We start from the raw sequence: 19728 nt of genomic DNA, 5'->3' as shown, positions 1-19728 counted from the left end.
GGTGCTGCATGCAGTCCACAGGACAGCGGAACTGCACCAAAGCAGAAATTCTAGTTTGAAAAATGTTGCTGTGATGCATAACAAAAAAAAAAACAAAAAACCCAAAACCACTGTGATTATCAGACAGATTCAGTCTATTGACTTGACTGCAAGAAAATACTGTAAGACAAAGAAAAACAAAGATTTATCCTCTGGACAAACTAAACCAAGACAAAAGGCATAGGGAGGGCAGGAAAAGGGCCCCTATGCCAGATGAGCAAGATACTTAGTCCAGTTTATCAAAAAGGGCAAGAACATGAACTAGAGTGTGCCCAGTGCAGCAAACTCTAAAAAGCAATAAAAGCTGTCTGCCCATTGCAAGGAAAGGGTGAAATGAAGTTGAAATGAGACCAGATGCCAGCAAGCTAAATAATTTGTTTACATGTTTGAAGCTTATGGTGCCTCTTTAAACAAGGCTAAGATGTCTTAGCAAAAATCCAAGACCAGCTGAAAGCTCTTCTCTTTTTCCCTTACAAGGAATCCCAACAAAAGCTGAAACTCACATGGACCGGCATGTTGAAATAATCAGACTTGAAGTTATCAGCCATTTCACCAAAGCTCTGGAGAGTATATTCCCTGACAGCTTGTTCAAATCCAAAGGCCTCTCGGGGTTTGTTGCATTCCTAGGAGACAGAACACAGAAATATTGTTCCCTGCAGCAGACTCTGACACAGTTACATTTTTAGCATGAAGCCCTAGTGTCCATCTGAGTCCTTAGCCAGCACAATGAGCTACCAGTTTTGAGACTTGTCCAGCCCAGGCAGTCGCACCACAAGGGAAACAGGCCAGAATTAACGGCACGGAAGCGAATCTAACCCTGTAAACCCCAGGGCTCCACACTTCTGCTTTCCTCTCCAAAGCTACATTTCATCAGCTACTGCTGCCAGCCACAAAGCAAGACTGTGCACAAGATGCTTAGACAGCCACAGGACATTTCTGTAGACACACTGCAATCAAGCACCTGCAGAATAACTGCACAGGAACAAACCCCCCAAGTGTTTCAGTCTTATCACGTCAGCGAATCATCAATAGATTTGACACCGTGAAAATTTATAATAGGGAAGAGGAAAAAGGAAATTAGAACAGGCTAACACAGGCAACAGCAGACATGGCCCATCTGACAGAGAATCTCCAAGTCCTTCCCTGTTCTATCCCCATTCATCCTGAAAATGAAAAAATATTGGTGCACATTTCAACTCCTCTCCCCACTCATTTTTAATGTGTCCTTCTCAGCTCCTTTGGAACTGACACCATGTTTATAGATACAAGACAGTTTTACATCATCTTTGTGTTCAATATATCTAATAGTCAGCTTTTCAGGCAAAGAAACAGGACTGGAAAGGAATTCATCAGTAGTTTGGGGTTTTTTTCAACAGGAACTATCCTTAGACTATTCCCAACATGTATCAAAGCGGTTGTCAAATGGAGCCTGAGACAGAGAATCTACAACATCTGTGAACACTTCAAACAATGCTGACCTAAATACATATAAAGAGCCCTTACCCTATTCTTCCTAGCTTCTGTTCCAGTACCCTGCTGTAAAATTACATTAAAGATCTGTGCACAATTAACATCTAAAGTAAAAACTGAGGCAAAAAGTACTAGTGAATACTTCAAACATCCTTTTGCTGTTACTTGTTTACTTTCCAGTACACATTACAGTCATGTGTTTTCTCCTACCTCTTCCAATGCCTTTTCAAATGTTTTCTCTATCATTTGCTAGTAAAAAATTATATGACACCTTATCTTTCCTGGGTTTGTCCCTGCCTGCATTTTTTTCTTGGCTAACATCTCTTCCTGTTTTTACTAGCAATAATGAAATTTCTTGAGTTTCCACATTCTTGAACTGTTGCAGCCACTGTATTTACTACTGCAGTCTCTAAATTAGAGACTCCATATTAGATTGCTGCAGTTTCTTAATTCTTCTTTCTTGCTCAATCTTAAGAGAAAATAAAGAAGTAGGTTGGTCCACTCTCTGAGCAGCAGCCCAAAGGGAACATTTCACCTCTTCCCTTGCCTGTAGCTATGAATTTCCACCTTTCTTTAAGCAGCATTTGCTGAGTTCATCTGACAGCCTCGGCTCTCAGTGAAGGGTCAGAGCAGTGAGCTGATCCAGCTCCTGTGGCTGCACGATGCTCCAAACACCACCAAGAGGAACCAGCAGCAGCCAGCACTGCAGAAGGGCACGGGGGGAAGTGGGTCTGTAAATGTGTGTGCTCAACTGTTCCTCTGGAAACAACACAGCCTCAAGAGTGAAAGCTACTCCTGCAATTACAGAGTTACAAACAGTCAGCTTCCTCCTCTGAATCCTACATCTACCAACTTTCTGAGCTTGCAAAATTTGTTTCCCCAAGACAAATACCAAACCAATCAAGTGATGTTTGCTGTCTGTTGATCAATCATCTCTTAGAACGGGGTAGTTCTTCTTTTTTGAGTAATGAAATTCAACTAGCTTCCACTTTCAGAGCCTGAGCAGATCCTTTTTTAGACTAAACCAAATCTAAAATAGCTCTAACGGAACTTGAAATTAGTTTTTTCACTTTCTGCTACAGGCCATTCTGAACAATGCCATCATGTCTTGCCAATAATCAAAGCTCCCTGTTACGCCTAAATTTCATACTTTACTTCCTTCATAGTTTACAAATTGTGTCATCATTATGTGGAAACATCCCTTATAACCCTCATTCTCACCCCTAATTTCACACTTCCAAATTATCAAATTGAGTTTCAGCTTTTAATATACCAAAGCCAAATTTTTACCTGTCACATAGCCCCATCAAAAACAAAGATTATGCCCAAGCTCTAGAAGGAATGTTTCTCTCTCCTCATGGCTCATCAACCAAAGTTCAAGGCTCATCTTGGCAATATTCCAAAACAAACTATGCATTCTACACAGATGGAACTGCTCTTCTTCTGATCTTTCCAGGTACACAAGTACACATACAAAGCTTCAGTAGTTCTTGAACTGTACCTCAGCAACACACTTTGGACACCTCCAGTCACCCTTGGGTACATCAGGAAGAGGAGGAATCAAGCAGAAGGTGTGATAGCTGTCATCACATCCATCACACAGTAGCAGTTTATCCTCATTGTTTCCTCTACCACAAAATAAGCAAACATAGAGATCAACCTGTGGGGGGAAAAAAAGAGTTACAAGAAGTTTCTCATCCAGAGCCTGTCTTACTTAAGCTAAGGAACAAAGGATGATATCCTCAAGTCCAATATATGAGCATCAACCCTGGTTTTTGAGAAGTATTGATAAGGATAGCTTCTGTTTCATTCCCAAAGCAGCACTATGTGGGAGCAAGAGGACTTTGGGAGCTGCAAAACAATTACCCAGTTCAGTGGAGTATCTTTTGCTATCTAACTCAAGAAGCATCTCACTCATGTTATTCTAAGGTAAAAGAGTAAGTTACAATTTTTAGAACTCCCTCTCTTCAGCCCTCTTAGAAAAACAATTTAAACTAAATCTCTACAAAGACTGCATGGCTAAGGAAAATCTCAAAAAGAAATTTCAGAAATGCACACATCATCACTTGCAACAGTACAGTTTTACCTTTGCAATGAAAAAGAGATCATAAAATTCACAAACCTACAGAATTCAATCTAAAAATTCATGAGGAAGCAAAGGAAACCACATGTAAAACTACCAACTTCTCTCATTTTTTTCCAAAGCAAAGAATAAAAACTCCAAATGGTAAGAGAGAAGTATTGATCTCTATACAACAGCAAACAGTTCTTGGAAGTTGTACAAGATAGTCTCTCAACAAAAACAACACTGACTGGGAGACATGCTCTGGGGCCAGAAAACCAACCATATAAAGAGATATCATATTTTCTTTGCTCTAGCTTCCTGTAGAGTGCAAAGAACTTCAATTAATAGAAGCATTTACTATAATACTGAAGAAGTGTAACAATCTAAATTTAAAAAACCTGGGTATTATATTGTCTTTGAAAAACAATTACCTTTTGTATAAATGCTTACTAACAGCATGAACTTCATGAATGATACCTACTCCAAATCCTGCTACTACTTCCACCAGCCCCTGGCAATTCAGGCTGTGTGCATTCCTTTCACACAACCCCAAGTAACACCAGAAGGGGTGGGGCTGTGTTTGGTGGGGTCTGTTAATTTAATCAAGATGTCACAAAAACATGTGCACTTCAGCTGATTAGGCTCAGGTGGATTAAATAGTTAATGACAAACCCATCTCCAGTTACAGTGGCCTAGTTAAGTTTGCAACCTCCCAGCTATGCAGTAATATACTTCTTAAGGAGGCTGCTCAGGTTTCTTAAGAAACTATTTTAAAAAATAATGCAGCTCTACTCAAGAGGCATATCATTTTCACCTTTAAAAAGAAAAATCCACACACTCACCCTCATGGAACATTATATCTGTCCAAAGCACCAAACCAGCTGCTTTTGTTGCAACTGCATAGAAGGGAGGGAGGGTACCTCAGCAAGCACTTTGATATTCCCTTCCCAAAATTTAGCAATGCATGAAAATGGCAATGCTAAGCTTTTTGTGGTCCTCACTAGCTACCTCTCACTGGTAATACCTTCTTCTCTCTAAATTCCTATTAACACATGCAACCTCTATGTTAGCACACATGATGATGTGGCAAATACAAAAACTGCATTGAAATGGATATTCACAACAAGGAGACCTGTGATTATGTAATAACCACAAAAAATCCTACTAGCTGTGTGATAACACAATGTAACACTATGATGATATATAATTATATGCATCAATAAAGGTGTATTTTATCTTGCAGTTAGTAATTCACAATGGGAGTAAATCACATTGACTCCATTTTCTCCATGGTGGAAAAAGACCATTCTTTATTCACATACCTCCTTTTAACACAGTTTCATAAACCTCTTGTGGGACTCCAATTGGTTACTAGTTTTCTTGCCAATTACTTTTACTGGTTAGTAACAAGTTGTTACTCTGTATTGATTGGTCACTCAAACTCTCAGTCTCTATGTGCAAGGACACTTGTTTGTGAAAGATAATTTTAATTTTTCTATCTAACGGTGCAGAAACAGTTTATGCAGGTGCAGGTTATTTTTTTACCCAGGAATAGATTATTATGTTAACAAATTGCTCACAACAGGATTGCTTTCACATGGGAACTTGCAAAATGCCAGCTCTGACAAGGCCAGACACTGATTCCAGGAGAGCAGGCTTGATTTTATGAAGCCTTTTTTTATGATTTTTCTACCTTACTGCAACAATTCACCATATGAAATCCATTTCACAGTTAGCACTTAAAGATAAATAAATGATGGAGAAATATACACAAAACTGCACCACAGTATTTTTCAGCCCAGTGTTATATGAGGTAAATGCATCACCAGTGTGTTTAGGACTGCTTTCCTCGTCCAAGTATTAAAAAAAAGTGTGGAACTAAATAGTACTAAGTCACAGAATTTCAAGATATTGGAGTTACAGTAATACAGTTTCAAAATAACAATGCTGTTGTGACAGCATTTTCATATTCTCTTATAAATACAGGTTAAATGAAAAAAGTAAATAATAGTGCTCCACAAAAAAACCCCAAGAGACTAGACCAACTATTTTTAAAATTAAAGCATAGTTAAAATTATCAAATTCACTTGGCCTAGGAAAGCCATATACTCAGAAGTAGTAGCACGACTGAAAAAATCCAAGTCACAAAAATCCTAACTGATCTGCAATGGCAGTGATCTGGTTTTTAAATATCCAAATTCTCCCACTTTTTCTGCCCCATATAAAAATGTGATTACTTCAGGTTGCCTTGGCCTTCCATGGTTGAAATTTAAGATAAGCTTTTTTAAGTGTTCCCAGGCTAAGAGAAAAAAAAAGGAACAGCTGAATTCTAAGTAAAGAATCTAATTGTTTAGACAATAAAAGCACAGCTCTTCATTCATGGCTGCACACACACGTTAAGTTATGACACTTGAAAAGTAGGAAGTCACATTATGTGAAAGGCATTAAGAACAATTGTACATTGCTTTTCCATGGACAAACATCAGGGAACTAAATGTTTTATTTTTCCTATTCAAATTCAAAACAGAAAAGACACAAGATGTGGAATTGCTAAACACAAACTCCTGAAGTAGTGGAGCACCTCAGCATCTCTTCTAAGGACAAGAAGCGGTATTATAGTTGTTCTACTAAGGGGAGCTCTAACAAAAACTGAGCTATTGAAAGCATTCAAGCATGTAGCAAGTATGATCAGCAAAAAGCTTCACAGCTTTCCTGTCCAAAAGATGAAAACAAAAGCCTTGAGCACAGATTGTTTTTTCCAAAATACTGTTCTTTCTTCCCATAACAGTATCATCTGCTGCAGCATGCATTCATTCATCTGTTTGGAGGGGTGGGAGTTCTTTCAGAGGAAAAAGAAAAATCTTAGTAAACCAACCAAGTCCTTTCCATCAGAAATCCCAGCAAAGGCATCAGACTTACGAAGTTGACAGAAAGGGTTCCTTTGCGCTGCCTCATCTGCATCCCAAACGCCTCCGACCTGGTTCCCTTGCGCCTCCGTGTCACCTCATCTTGAAGGAAAATGAAACTAAATGCTGTTAATGTGACATCAAGATAGACTTCACTTGTAAAAACACCACAGACACCCAGCCTGCACCCTGCCTTTCAGATCAGAAGCTACTTAACAGTCCAAAGAAAGCAAAAATGTCATGTTATATCTGGCCAATCTAAAATCAACAGGGATTAGGAAAAACATTTTATCCTCACAGGTGATCCCAACGGCCTCATGAAAAACACTGAATTAAACACCTAAGTTGTGCACTTTGCTGGCAGTATCAGTTTCAGTACTTTTAAATCCTGCTTCCCCTTTCAGTCACTCAGTTCATGGAACAGCTGCTTAATTGTTATTGTTACTATATAATACATCAAGAGCTGAAACTCTGCCAAGTTAGATGAAGCACTCTGTAAATCTCTAGTGAATGAAACCCTAGAATACTTAGCTTTCTTTTTCCAGTTTTGATTTGCCTTCTTCTTAATACTGTCTCTAGAGACATTCAGAAAGATTTAACAGTCTCACTGAAAGCAAAGAACTCACAGAAAGCTAAGAGCCCAAGATTTAATTACCCTCTTTATCCTTTGCTCCCAATGCCAGTCCCATCATCTTGGGTCCAGCTCCAAAGATCTGCAGCTTCTTTAGTTCGGTGTTTCTACTCATTTCTCCTGCCTCTGCCTAAAAATAAATACAAGACCACATCAGCACAAACCACCAATATTTCCCCCTCCAGGTTTCTTCACAATTTGTTTCTATTCCACTCTCCCAGAATATGTGCTCATCAAAAGAAGCAGGCCTGAAAAGATATGATTTTCTGTTCCTAAAGGCAATGAACATATGCAAATGGAGTAAGAGAGAGAATTTTTGTCCCAAATTTCCAAATTATTTCCCATCTAATATTCCAAATCAACTACATGAAGTGACCTCTATGATGAATAAAAGAACTAGGTTTAACATTTTGCAAAAAATAATAAGACTGCCAGAGCAACATTTTTTCAAAATCACTATGATTCAGTCAAGTGCCTGGATTTTAATGCACTTACAACAGGATTTCCTTATCTGCTTCCCTGAGAGATACATCCACAGGACACTAATGAGATCCAACCAACTTCCTTAAGCTTGGCTGCTTCTGGGCTTATTTGTGATGAAATGTTGTGAGTACAATTCAGATCACAGCTACTCATGTTGCAAGCTCAAAATCAGAAGTAAAAAGACCCATTTGGTGACAGCTCCATGCCCCTGCCAGAGATGTTTCCTGTAGTGTTCTGCTCTAATGAACTTCTTTCTGTTTCCCATTACTGACCTACCTCATTTTCTCACATCACTACCAATAATCTAACAACAAAAAGAAGAAAATATTCTGCTTTTATCTGCAACAATTACCTTGGCATTTTTCTTTATGCTGCTTCCTTATGCTTTGAAAAATCTCTCTGATGTGGTATAGAAGGCCAATAAGTTCTCCCTGTTCAAAAACTTCCTCCTGAAATTCACTATCTTAAAAGATCTCAGCAAGACTATCAATTTTGATGGTGGGCATGTAATTTCAACTAAGTTATTCTTCAGTTAGCTTCCTGATGATATTTCATCTGTTATTTGTCAAAGTTATGGCCTAATATCTCATGCCTGTCCCTTGGGGTGACATGCCTTTAAAGTCTTTAATCAATTATTTAAAAAAACAAAAAAAAAAATCTTCTAAAATGGTGTTTAGCATAAGTTCTAATACACTGGCAATAAACATTAAAAAATTATTCTTCTGCCTTAATCAGTTGTTTTACTTGCTTCCAGAAGACATTTGAAGTTTCCTATGCATTATTACTCTAAGGAATTTTATTGATATTTACAGTCCCTGTTCCCACTGAACTGGGTATGCATCATGCTAAGAGGCATCTTTCCAATCTAATTACTGCTCATATGCTTATTTTGAACATTTCTATGTTGCTATTAAATTATTTGCACTTTATATGTGACCAACTCTGTAAGCCCGCTGTGCAACCATGCAAATTTTTCCTCACCAATTCCTCATTTTTTGGCTAACAAACCATAAGGAAACACACCAGAGACTTCCTAGTCCCTCATTTTCCATTTGAAATTCATTAACAACTCAACCATTCCCCCAACTAATAGAACCTGACAGAATCAACCCACATACTTCAGCACAGACATCATTTCAACAACAATCTCCTCAATTTCTCCTACTATTGTGACCAAAGATAGTTTTCTCAATGAGATATGAAAAATAATTTTAATATTTAATGAAAGTAAATCATTAACATGCAGCAAGAAAGTTTTACAGCTCAGTTTAAAAATACATTATCTAAATAGATTTTCCTAACTCCTCAGCTCAGATTTACTTGGATACCACTAAACCTTAGTGGATGAAATCCTTTCATGCTCAGGTGGAAAGAGCTAGAGAGTTTTGAAAAAGAACAGTTTGCATGCTGGAAGATGAATTTTTTTTTCAAAATCAGATTCCCCATGTAGCCTCATGGACACTGACCAGATATTGATACTTAAAGGTGTAAATACCAAAAGTATTCAGAAGCCCCACTAAGCATTTTTCTGCTGTGTCCTTTAAGACTGTAAGAAAAAACCAAACTCACAACTGTGATTGCATGGAAGCAGCAGCAATACTTGCAATTCTCTCACTGCTCACAACACAAAACTCCACCTCATGTTTGCATTATATTTTCTCTACACAAGTGAAATGAACTTGATTAAATTGTGATTCTGCTCTTATCTCCTCTTTGTCCTGAAGGATACAGGCTGTGTCTTTTACCTTCTAAACTGAAAGTACAACCCAAGGGTTTTTCTTGTATATGGGCCAAGCCTAATGACACAATCCAGTTGCACTGGATTCACTCACTATTCTCTTGTCTCACCCCTCATCAATTCTGAAACACTTGCAACCCCACTCCTCCACCCTCAATGGACAATGGTTACAACCAGTACCCAAAATATTTACATGTTTGGGGCATTTGTCAGCATCTCTCCGAGTTCTTTTGTTTCATTATTTTGTTTCACAGTTATTAACATGGAAAGAAATCTTTCAAGCAAAAAAACCTGAAGCTTATTTTACTGTGTTAATCTGCAATCATAAAGAAATCTGAAAGCAGATATATTACTTAGAATTGTTTTTAAGAAAATTCTCTGGACATGAAGTTAATATCCTTTGAGAAAACAGCACTTTTCGTTCCAGTACTGCAATTCTTTACCAGAAATCACCATGACACAGCCTCATTAGACAAATCCCTTGTCAGCTAAAATACACCCTAGCAGATCATCTATGAAGATACCACTACCATTTTCTAAGAAAGTATTCTCCTAAATTTAAGCTTTCCTTAAGGATATTTTTTTTTTCCTAATCTGAATTAATTTACTTTTTATTGTCATTTTCTTTACAAGCCTTTAGGAACTCAGCTGCCTTTCTCCAGCTTTTATTTGTGAAAGCTTTCTTCAGAGAAAAGAGAATAAAGCATTAAGTTTATCTTTTGAACATAACTGCTCACCATCTAATTATTCCCTTCCTATTCAGAGACAATGTTTTCAATTGACATTTGATTACAGTATCCAAAGATTCTCAAGCTATGCTTCACAGAGGAGGACATCCATTCCCTATTTCCTTTCGTTTTTCACACTCCCGAAAAATGCTGAAATTTGCTTTTTCAAAGTCTCTCACCCCCTTCTAATGCTGAGGACGTTTCTCTATTTCAGTAATTTCTGAATACTATATTTATACTTTCTTATTATTTGCCCATTCTAAGGTAAGTTATCTGCAAGAAGATGCAGAAGGTCTTTGGGAACTACTTCTAGCACTTGGGAAAGATCTAAGGATCTGCAGAGGTTTGTGGAATTATCCATGCTCACTAACCAGGCACTGGACTACTTGGCACACTACACACAAATCATTCAGATGTTTCAGCTAGAGCAGAATGACATTTATTTAGTAGGTTTTTACATTGCTTGCATATTACTGGCTCTCTAAAGATTGTTTAGACAACCTCTGGTCCAATTCCAGGTATGCATGTCAGACAATAAACAGAGTCCTGTCTACAATAAAAAGGTGCACTGAAATCTGGAACAATGTCTCCATGTTCTCAGATATTTATTTTACACTGCTACCATTTCTGGATACTGAGGAAAAATCTGGCTCTAAATGCTGCTCCAGGGATGACTTAAGATAGTTATACACAGCTTCCAACACAGCCAAAACCTACTTCTTCTGAACGTGCAAGTAGGATGATTTTTTTCCTGTATTAAAGAATTCACTTCAGCCATTTTAGTAACTGTAATGCTTAAAAGATAACATGGCTACATGCCTAATAAAAGGTATTTAAATATATTTTTTTTTTTTGCAGACTTTCTAAATAAAATGATCTCTTATTTCTGAATTGCAGGCCCTTCAAACAAAGTGAAACACCTGTACAGTGCCAGGATCACCAAAGAATCATCTTTCCAACATGGAGAAATGACCAGTATTATTATTCTACTGAAATCAGCAGGAAAAAAGATCCCACAGGACCTTGGCAAAACAGTGACACTTTTACACCCTGTGTGAGAAAAAGGACATACTGGCATTTCACCATGAGATTCATTCAAATCCAAAGAAGAATTCCACATAGCAAATGACTGCTGAAATTTCTGCAGCACTCAGATTTTCTGGGTAGCTCATTACCCATACTTTGTTTGAGAGATCTGGGAAGATCAACAAGCCTGGGACTGCTTGTGTAATGCACTGCTATATGTCTATGATATATAACTTCAAGTCAGCTTTAGCAAGCTGAGAAAACACACTTAAAAAAGACAATTCAGTCTAAACCATCAGAGAGGAAGGCAAAAAATTACAAAGGATACTCAAATACCTGTGTGAGAGAAAAGGTGCATTGCAAAAAAAAAAAAAAAAAAAGGCAGTTAAAGAGCATTTGAAAAAACCTTGTGGTGCTGGAGCTAAGTCTAGAATAGGATGAAGCAAGTAGGAAGTTGGTTGCATATAAATCCAGCTTTCACCCACGCTCTGCTGATGAGCCAGCAGGGAGCCACCAGACTTCATGTGAAAAGCCTCAGGATGCTGCCTGCAAGGAGTATCTCTGTCAGAACGGGAAGGCCTGATTTAAATAGTCCAACAGAGCCATCAGGGCAGTACCCCACAATTATTTTCAGTAAGACAGCAATTTTAAATGGTGGTGATTCAGTTTGAACTCAGATTTTCTCAGGGGTACCTCCCAGGAGTTACTATCACCTACTAGAATACCAGAAATTCCTATAACACCAGTAATTCAGAAGGAAGGAAACTGCTTTTCAGCAGAGTAATTGTAGATAGTTCCAGCCATCAATGCTCATCTCCTCACACATCTGTTTCAGTTCTTCAGAAGAACTGCCTGCCCAGCTTGAGATAGTTAGTCCCACATGCAATTCCACAATTAACCATTACTTCCAAGTATTTGCATTTATGCCATTAAGAGGCATATTTTAAAAAGGTTTTTAAAAGTTCTAGAACTTTGTACAAGCAGAAGCTTTAACATCAACTCACAAACAGCTTTCTGTCTTGTTTTCACAGATACATTCCTTACCAAGGTACTTAGGTCACTTGTCAGTAAACAAAAAGCAACTTTTAGACGTTTTGACACAAACCGTGCATATGCTGTATCAAACCAGATCTCAAGAGTTACAAACTGAGTTACTTCTCTGGATTTTAGCTAAATGAAAACTGCTTCCTGGTGGTGCTGCTGAGCAGGTTCCCAAAGGCTGCTGCACTGGTGGGAGAAATAAGAGTTCCCTGTCTGTAAGAGCTGATCAAGAGGAATACCTGGGATTTGACACGCCTGGTTCTCTTCAGCATAACATTCATCCTTGAAGCCTGCTTTGGGGAAGCTTGGGCATCTGAACTGAGGTCCTCAGGCTCCACTTTTTCCTTAAGGTCCAAGTTAGGCTTTTGGATGCCCTGGAGGAGCAGAGCACAGGACACTGTTGGTCAGGCAGTGCTAATCATTCCACAGCCTATGAATCATTCTGTGTGCTAAGAAACGGGACGAGTGAAGTCACGCAGACCATTTGGAAAAGAGGCCAATTAATTCATTCACCCTTCAAATAAGAACACTGAATCCCAGCTAGCAGGTTATTTTTCAAGAGAAAATATTTCCAATTGAACATATCATCTTTTGCCTTGTTTTCCATCCCAACATGGCTGACTTCAGTCCTAGAAAGAAATACCAGAAAATAACTACACAAGGTCATGTCGCAACTTCTGGCCTGTCACAGATAACTATGAGGGTGGTTCTAACTTTGTTGGCACAGCTGGAGCTTCCAACAGCACTGACCCCATGGCCCAGTTTCACATGGAGTAACAGAGCTCTGTGTGTGCCTTCTGGGTACCCTCTTCATAGCATGAAAGAGGAGCATCTCACCATGAGGCTGACCCCGGACTGGAAGAGCTCGTAGGGATACAGGATCCGTTCATAGTGAGACTTGAGCAGGGAGCCCGTGCCCTTCCCTGGCAGGTAGCCAAGCCGACTCGCCACCTTAGACCATTTCTTCTCTTTGGTCACTACTTCAAAGCCTCCTTTGCTGGCAACAATCTGAAATAAATAAAATAAAAAGTTCAGGGTTTTGAGCTGCTCTCACCAGCTTGCGTAAAGCAAGAATCAATTAAACCAATCAAATGTTAAAAGGTTCCATGAAAAGCGACAGAATCCTGAAATTAGCTTTTGTTTCCTGAAAGACTAGTCCTTTAATAACAAATTATAAGTTATTATAAATAATAACTTATTATTCTTATTGCTTCATATATTTAATGTGATTTTTAATTTACTAGCAAATGTAAATTGCACAATGTCCGTGACAGGAGGAGTCCAACAGTTAAGGTTTATCATGTGCTGGAAAAGATACAAAACCTACCACAAGAACAAACTGAAAAGTTAACCCTCACCAGACTTGAACTCTGCTGTAAAACACAAGTCTGGCCAGCAATAAAGCCCATTTTAACAGACCCCAGTCAGCAGGGAATGTTGGAGCTTAGAACTCTCACAAAACCCTGGAGGGAAGAGAGACTACTATAAAAAGAGGGAAAAGTAAATTTACCTTCCAACTCAGTCCAGTTATTACACATGACTTCAATTGGTTTGAGACCAGTAATTCACATACAGAACTATCACTGCTTACATCTATATGTATATACAATTAAAAACAAGACAATTTGCCTGCAAGCAATATAACAGCGTATGAGTTGCTTCCTCCGACACACAGGCCACATTTCCACTGCCTCCATTCCTTTTAATTTCACTGCCAAACAACTTAAAACACAAATGGATTATAATTCCATTTATATTATTGTAAAACTAGTATCATTTTTACAGCAGTGTAGTTTTGCATTGCATTTCTTTACACATGAAGACTAAATTTCAAGCTTAATGTTTCACATACTGTTAGAAACCTCAAGGCAAAAACATTTTATTACTGGAGTAAAATTTATTGTTTGCTTGTAAGGCTGAGGTAAAATGAGAAGTCTGACAGTGACAAGTAAATTCATTAATTCAGGTTTCTCCTATAATCACACAGAGTTAGATTTAAATATTATTGATCATTATTTTTCCCTGTATTTACAGAAAAGCTCTAGAAAAACCTTTTAAAATGAAACCTGTCCTAAATTTCAACTTATCTTTAAAATTTCCAGGAAAACTTGTTTTCCAAAATTATCTATGCATGAACAACAGCTAAAGAAGCTAGTAACGAACCAAATCAACTCAGAGCTGCAAATCCACAGCCAATTGAAATGTTCCAGCTCACTACAGTGACCCAGATATTCTCCAGTACCTCTCTGATATTCTGCATATCCCAGTAAGCCACCATAGAAACAAAAAGAAAAAAAAACACAGGAAAACATTTTATCAGCTTTTCTCTGCATTTTATCAGCCCTTCCAGACTTTCAAAAATACTTGACTTTCTTTGAAACAAAAATATACTCATTTACATTTTTACTTACCTAAGAGAAACAAATCTTGATGGGGAATGGAAACTGATGCTCTAACCTAGAAGCACTAGAACTACCAGAACTTCGGTCTTTTCCCTGCAAGAAGAAATCTACCTATTTATATTTATTAGCAGCTAAGTCTATAATGGTACATTTATTTTGCCAGTGCAAAACCAAATTCCAACAGAGACTTGTGCATAAACTTTGAAAGAAGTTTGGTGTGTTCACCAAACATAACTATGGAAATATTCATTTCTAGTCAGCTTTAAGCAAAGTCTGTTTTGGAAATTAAAGTAAGTATTCCTGGAGATGACATTATATATTTTCAAAGATATTTTTGTAAAAACCTCTGCTGGAAGAGAGGAAGGAGAAACTGCAACAATTCATTACAGAATTGTTGACCAGAGCTGAAATGCACACATAACTGCTGCCTTCCCAAAGAACACCTCAAACTCCTGTAGCTCCACTGCATGTAAAAATGGAGAACTGAAAATCAAGAGGCCAGCTGACATCAGGACATTCAAGCTAAACAAGGTAATAAATACCTGCTGTATGGAATCCAACCAATCCAGCCAAAGGTAACTGATTTAATTACACTGTGACATGTTTGCCATAAACATTCAAATTAGAAGTGTTTTTTTCACTGTATTTTTCCCAGTTATTTACCCTCTGGATTAATGAGATTAGCTCTGTAACACGAGCCCTTCCTCTTGTTTGGCTTCTTGAGCTGGACTGAAAACTGAAATCTCTGCCTAAGGCCTACAAATACTTACCTTGCTCAAACCATACAGATCCAGTATTTTTCTCTCAACCACAGGGATTTTTAAATTGGATCCTTGGAGTTCCCAAAATTTTGCTAACTGATCCAAAAAGTCCAGTTTCACTCTTGTCATTGCCTGGAATCAGTAAAGGTAGACAATCATGTATGTTCAAAACCAAATGTGACAAAACCTTACAGTCCTGAGAGAAAACAAGTTAAGTTTTTATAGTGCTTCCATTTTCAACATGCAACTTGGCAAGGGAGATATTTCTTTGTCAGGTAAAAAAAAAAACAAACCTAAAAATAGAAACATTGTTAAAAAGAAAGTCTTTACAAAAAGAAAATTATATATGCTTTTCTCTCTGCACTAAAGACACTATAAAATAAATTCCTACCAAATAATTTCTTGGTCTGAAAGCAAAATGCATGCTTAAGAAATAATCAGCATTCCAGGGAGAAACACAAGAACAATTATTAATTGTGACCCCCAAGAGAACACTGCATTTGACCTGAGGCCATGGAGAAGGCTTCCAAAACAGAATGACAAAACAGATTATGGGTGTGCGGTTTGATTAGAAGTGTGTAACATCACATGGTAGAAAACTTATTAGAGTTTAAAGTTTTAGAATATAGTAATATATATGAAGCAAGATAGAGGTTTTAGGGTAGAGCTTGGTCCTTCTTTACTTTCTTCTTCATAGGTTTGGGTGGTTTTGTGCAATCAGATAAAAAAGTCCGCATTGCGGGCCAGGGGTGGTTGGTTATTAGGTTAAAAGTAAAAATATTTTAAGTGTCATTTCTTAATTAGAGATTAAAAGGCCTTGTAGAAAGAGAGAGCTCCATTTTTTTTAGTTTGTTAGAGTGAAGTGCTGTAGAACTGATGGCTTGTGAGATTGCAACATAGATAAGAACTAATAAACATCTCAGTCCAAACAAGAAATACCGTCCCATGCATTTATTTAATCCCAACCCTGGCAAAAAGAAGTTAAGACTCAACACAGTGGTTGTGTGAACAGGACAATTATTGGTGGGGAGGAGAGGAATTACCAACAGTTTTTATATATGCCAGTTTTTATGCATTACCAGTTTTTATATATGCCTTACCCACACAAAGGGCCTCTTCTCTGGAGTACCCAAATCACTTTCCATAAGGAGGCCCATTTACAATCCAAATGACATTTTGGTACGTAAACAAAGCAAGGCTTTGAGAAATGTTGCAGAGAAAAGGAAAAACCAGGACAGAATGGAGGTCATACTGCTTTCAAGACAGCTCACATAAGTTTTTAAATGATAAAATTAACCAGCTATAATAAGCCTATAAAAATAATTTAAAGGCTTAAAAGGCATTCTCACAACAGTATGAGGTAACCAGAGGCATCAGAGCAGCAGGAAGTATTTTAAGAGGAAAAAATCATTGCCTGTGGAGCTCTGAAGGCTAGACACTGGCTGCTCTTACTGCACACATGATATTTGGAATTCATTCTAGACACTACCAGGTGAATGTGAAAAACTCCTGTGGTTATTTTGGGTAATAAAATAAAAACCAGATTTTTCTCAAAGCATGGGAGAGTTATTCTATACAAACTCTGCCACTGCCAAATTTAAACATCAATATCATCTATGGGCTTCTAAAGTGTCCCCCATCCAGAAACCTGCCAAGATGCAAATCTCAAGCAGGGATACCTCTTTCTTTCAGAGCAAACACAAAATTATATCAACAGTGGAAAAGCTCACCTCCAGTTCATTCAGGCGCTGAATTCGTGGAGTGAAACGAAAACTTTGCACTTCACATGCAAATGGAGGCTGCCAGTCCTAAACAGAGACAGAAAGACATTTTACTGCTTCCAGAAACTTCTCTGAAAAATGCACAAGACCAAACACCCTAATAATGCCTGAGTAAACAAGCTTCCAATAGTAAATTAGTTTCTAAGAACAACTGGTGATATCATTTTCCAATTTTAAGACATTTTTGTGCTTATACAACAATGTTCCTCCCACCATATTTTAGTCTGAAGAAAGATCCTCACAGATTCAAAAATGTCAAAGAAAATAAGGTTGAAAGCATCTCAGTATGCATTACCTCATGCTAAGCTTAAACACAAGACACACTCTGTAGCTGATCTGTTATTTATTTACTTTAAATAAAGAATCCATATATCCTGCACACTGAAAAATCCTCAGTGTCAACAGCAACAAAGACTAAATCAGGCACATCATAACACATCTAATGGTTTTCTGCTTGTCCACAGTCATTTCAATAAAGACAAGACCACCAGTCAGGAGCCCAATTCTTTAACAAGAATTGAGCCTTAAATAACGACTTTCTCAGCACTGTCAGGGGTTGGTGCAACCACCGACCAGCTCCATCTCTCAAAACCGTGTTACAACATCAAAACAAGTCATTCAGCTTTTTAGCACTTTTTACCAAAGCTTCAGTCACAGCAGATCTACCTGGCAGTGACTATACCTGAAGGAGGACACGCCATTACAGGTGGCCAAGCCACACAATCTGCAGCAGCAAATAAAGGCCTCAAGCACAACCTTAAATATTTACAACTTCTATTTATAGGAAACAGCAATTAATCAGTCAGGGTAGTATGAAATGTGTGATTTAGCAATTATTGCAGGTTGCAAATCAACCTGACACACGTGTCCTGTGAAACCCTGCAGGGCAAGCAGCTGAGCAGCCTCAGAGGAACACCAATGCATCCAAGAGCCAGGAAAGTTCCACTTATCCTCAATGAACAGGATCTGGATCTGTTCCTTGTGGCCTCCCAACCTGAGCTATGCAGCTTATTTTAGAAAGGGCAGCCCCTTGGAGGTCAAGCTTTCACCATGTCATTAAACCAACTGAACACATTCTGGGAACCAAAACAGGTCAGGAGAGAGCCATGAAATCCAATCAGCAACCCCCATACCCACACTGCTCTCGGCTACACGCTGTCTTTTCAGGTTTTTACCTCTCTCACTGCTTTCAAGTCTCTTACTAACAGCTGTATTTGAAGTTTATTTGTACTTTAATAACTCAGTGAAATAAGTGCCTTTTGCCAAGCTGTCTGATGCTCTCCGTGTGATGACCTGCCCTGCCTGGTCACTGGGCAGGTGACCCTAAGTAACGACCAAACCGTCGGAGAGATTGAGCTGCTCCTGAGGAGCTGTGCACAAACAACGCCCGTATAAGAACAGCCTGGCCGTCCTCCTCCTAACGGTCTAAGAACTGTGTTTATGAACAATGATCCATAACGAACAAATAACCTTCCTTCTCCCTCTTCCCCGCCCGGAGCAAATGCCCGATTTCACCTACAAAGCCTCCCCAGCTTTTCCAAGCCGACTGCTGGCGTTGTGGAAGTAAAAATAGCACCAAGTCCCGGGCAGCGCCATGCACTCACTATTCGCTTCCCAGCTGCTCAGAGCAGCCTCTACAAAACCCCGCTCGGAGGTCAAAGATTCTACAGGTTCCTGGGCGTCCCTGGCACAGACACCGCGGCCTATGGAGAGCGACACACGAAACCCTGAGCGAGCGCGGGGCCTGGCCAGCCCCTCACGTCTGAGGCCCGGCCACCGAGGCCCGGCCGCTCTCAGCCCCCCCGGGCGGGCGGTACCTTGGGGGGCCGGATCTTGCAGATGCCGGTTTTCTCCGCCAGGCCGCGGATGCGGCCGATGAAGCCGAGCGGGTCGCTGAACTCCTCCCAGCTGGGCTCGAACACGGGGCACTCGGGCGGCGGCACGAACTCGGCCGCGTAACGCGACCCACCGCCCCCCGCCATGGCCGCAGGGGGAGGGGGGCGCCGCCGCCGCCGGGAGCGCAGGGCGGAGAGGGACGGCCGGGGGGCTCAGGGGCTGGGCCGGGGAGCGAGGCGCATCCCCCGGCGGCGCTGCCGGGCGGGGCGGCGGGATGTGCTACCGAGAGCCGCTGTCGCCGTCCCGGCCGGGACCGCTGCCCCCGCCCGAACCCCACTCCTCGCGTCCCGGCCCGCCGGAAGTGACGCGCCTCTCTAATCCCTCCCCGGAAGTTTTCGCACGTTGCCTTCCGATCCAAAAAGTAGTCCGTCCGCCGCGCTACTTCTGGAGAGGTGGCTTCCGCACCCGTCGCTCCCGGGGACGCCCCCGCGACAGATCCCAGCGCAAATCCGCCCCGCCCGCCGCCCCTCAGGGCACTGCGCCGGGGCAGGAGGGACGGGGACCGGGGAGGGCTGGGCCACCGCAACTTCCGCCGCGGAGGAATGTGCGACAAAATTAAAGCCATTCACTTCCGGTTCCGCGGGGCCGCGTCGCCCATTGTCTGTGCCGGACGTCAGGAGCGCCGCCAGAGGCCACGCCCCATCGCGGCCACGCCCCATCGCAGGCCCTGCCCCTGCCCTCAGGAGCGGTCGGTGCCGAAGGAAAGCTCCCTAATGGGGAAGGGACCCACAAATATCACAGAGTCCGACTGCTGGCCCTGC

The 19728-nt window shown here is 40.2% G+C and overlaps 1 protein-coding gene across 2 annotated transcripts in view; it reads right to left on the bottom strand.

Moving 5' to 3' along the window:
• KDM5A (lysine demethylase 5A) overlaps positions 1–19468 on the bottom strand; it is a 51688-nt gene extending 32220 nt beyond the window's left edge. Inside the window, exons 1-9 of one of the 2 annotated variants that reach the window (XM_054631512.2) lie at positions 18889–19468; positions 17021–17098; positions 15300–15422; positions 12965–13135; positions 12367–12501; positions 7136–7241; positions 6494–6582; positions 3011–3169; positions 543–662 (exon numbers count right to left, since the gene is read on the bottom strand). In XM_054631512.2, the coding sequence (XP_054487487.1) occupies positions 543–662; positions 3011–3169; positions 6494–6582; positions 7136–7241; positions 12367–12501; positions 12965–13135; positions 15300–15422; positions 17021–17098; positions 18889–19053 (1146 nt within the window). In that variant the 5' untranslated portion in view covers positions 19054–19468. The remainder of the gene's footprint in view (positions 1–542; positions 663–3010; positions 3170–6493; positions 6583–7135; positions 7242–12366; positions 12502–12964; positions 13136–15299; positions 15423–17020; positions 17099–18888) is intronic. The other variant, XM_054631511.2, reaches the window with a different exon arrangement.
• Between the last annotated feature and the right edge of the window lie 260 nt (positions 19469–19728).

The sequence above is a fragment of the Agelaius phoeniceus genome, chromosome 5, assembly GCF_051311805.1.
Source record: "Agelaius phoeniceus isolate bAgePho1 chromosome 5, bAgePho1.hap1, whole genome shotgun sequence".
NCBI lineage: Eukaryota > Metazoa > Chordata > Aves > Passeriformes > Icteridae > Agelaius > Agelaius phoeniceus.
Note: the sequence above shows the minus strand (reverse complement) of the source record. Positions and strands in the feature narration are given on the sequence as shown.